The 2,053-nt window shown below is 35.2% G+C and overlaps 1 protein-coding gene across 1 annotated transcript; it reads right to left on the bottom strand.

The window, feature by feature from the left end:
* Window positions 1–279: 279 nt before the first annotated feature.
* or70a16 (odorant receptor, family 70, subfamily A, member 16) lies at window positions 280–1,224 on the bottom strand. Its single transcript, NM_001128566.1, is given in 1 exon segment — window positions 280–1,224. A coding segment is annotated over 1 exon segment (945 nt).
* Between the last annotated feature and the right edge of the window lie 829 nt (window positions 1,225–2,053).

Raw genomic sequence — 2,053 nt, 5'->3', positions numbered from 1 at the left:
AACAACTAAAAAGTTGCAAGTAGCACATCTGTGAGCACAGAGATTGGATGTAAAAAGACACCTTTTTTTTTTTTGTTGACAAATGTAGTGAAGTACATTTATTAGAATAAAATTCATTTAAATACATTTAACAGAAAAAGAAACTTATGGCATGCATAATATTAGAATAGTGTTTTAACAAAACAAATGTTTGGATAATATTTTAAACAGTTTCATAAATGCATTTAAGATTTAATCAAGATTTAGTAGCATGTTTACAGAAGTAGAAGGGATACAAATTTACTTTACATTAACCTTGTTTCTAGAGCAAAGTTTGCTAGTGTTTTGTCTTATCTCTTTGGTCTGTAAACCATATACTAAAGGATTTAGTCCTGGTGGAGCAATATGAAACATTATACTAGCTAGTTTTCTGTTTTCAGAGTGTTGAGGGGAACGATGTAAAAAAATCATAATGGCACAAGAAACAAACATGATTAAATAAAGAGCTATGTGTGTGCCACATGTTTTCATGGCTTTACTGTTGAACGATTTGTGTTTTCTGTTTCTAAATGATGCAGCAATCTTTCCATATGTTACAAATACAGACCCAAGAGAGAAGGTAAACATAACGACAGTAGAAAATAATCCAAACAAATTATTAATAACAACACCCTCTTCACAGGACAGTTTAAACAGAGAAGCATTGTCACAGAAAGGGTTTTCAATGTAAGATCTGCAACGAGACAGGCGTAAACTAAGTGCTATCATAACGGTCACGGCAATTACTGACACCCCCCAAGCCAATGCTGAGAGTCTAACCACCATTTTATTGCTCATTATAGCTGCGTATCGCAGTGGTTTACATATAGCCACATATCTGTCAAAGGCCATAATTATCAGTACAGAATGGCTTACACTCGCAAAAACATGAACAAAAAAAGCTTGAACCACACACTCTGCGTATGTCATATATCGCTGTGAGGCTTCCCTTAAAATGCCATGCAGTAAGCGTGGCATAATGACAGTGCTCCCTATTATATCATTTACTGGCATGTTACAAAACAAGAAATGCATAGGATTATGCAGATTCTTTTGAGTTAAGATCAGGATTGTAAGTCCAATGTTACATCCCATTGTAAAGACGTAAATCAAAAGAAGCAGGATGAAGGCAGGATAGGAAGACTGAAGTGTAACTTGCAGTCCCTCCACGAGGACAACGTTGTTTGTCAATGTCAGGTTGTCCATTCGTTGGTCTACACAAAAACTGCAAAAAGACAACCAAACCGGTCTCTATTTGTTTCCATATACAAAAGAGCGTTATATATTTTATATATCAGTATCTAATAATTGTCTGATAAATTTTTACTCACTGCAGTAAAACTTAAAAATGTAATGCAAATTATTTGTAGATCAAAAAAATATTTTAAACTTTCACTAAAAGTTGTCTGTAATTACCTAAATTAAGTTCTTGCTTCACATATGTTTAGTTGCTTGATATTAAGTAGCTAGTAGTGTTCAATTTGTACATCAACTGTTCTCTTAAGACCTTTACCTGTTTTCTGCCTTTTTATAGAGCATGTAGCTTGAATATGTCTTGCTTTGATGCTGTCATCACCCAAGAGGTGGAAATAAATAGTTCTTAGTTTTACAGTATGTGTATAGCCTCACTCTGCAGCAAACCATATATAAAAATAGCCACATTATTAACCACATTTTTTGACACTGAACAAGTTGAAAGGTGTCATTTTATCATCTTTGCTATGACAGCCCATAGAAATGTCCTGTTAGGTCATTATTTTAGTGGACTTTGCTTTTCTGGTGAGCATAAGTGGGTCATGCATAGATACGTATACATGTATATGAACAGTATATCAACAGAGTGGACTGGAATATTGAGCTACTTTGAACATTGACTGTGGTGCGCACTCCAATATGGTCGGCATAGCAACAAACTGCCCTTGCATGCCACATTGAAATGAATTGGTTTCATAGCACAGTGCTTTCCACATCCAGCGTGAAAGCCACTTCAGCCCATACAGTAAATACGCCTTGAGTGTGAAAGTGAAACCAGCGA

This window comes from Danio rerio, chromosome 21, assembly GCF_052040795.2.
Source record: "Danio rerio strain M-AB ecotype USA chromosome 21, GRCz13ab, whole genome shotgun sequence".
In the NCBI taxonomy this organism is placed as follows: domain Eukaryota; kingdom Metazoa; phylum Chordata; class Actinopteri; order Cypriniformes; family Danionidae; genus Danio; species Danio rerio.
This window is presented reverse-complemented; position numbering and strand designations above follow the sequence as displayed.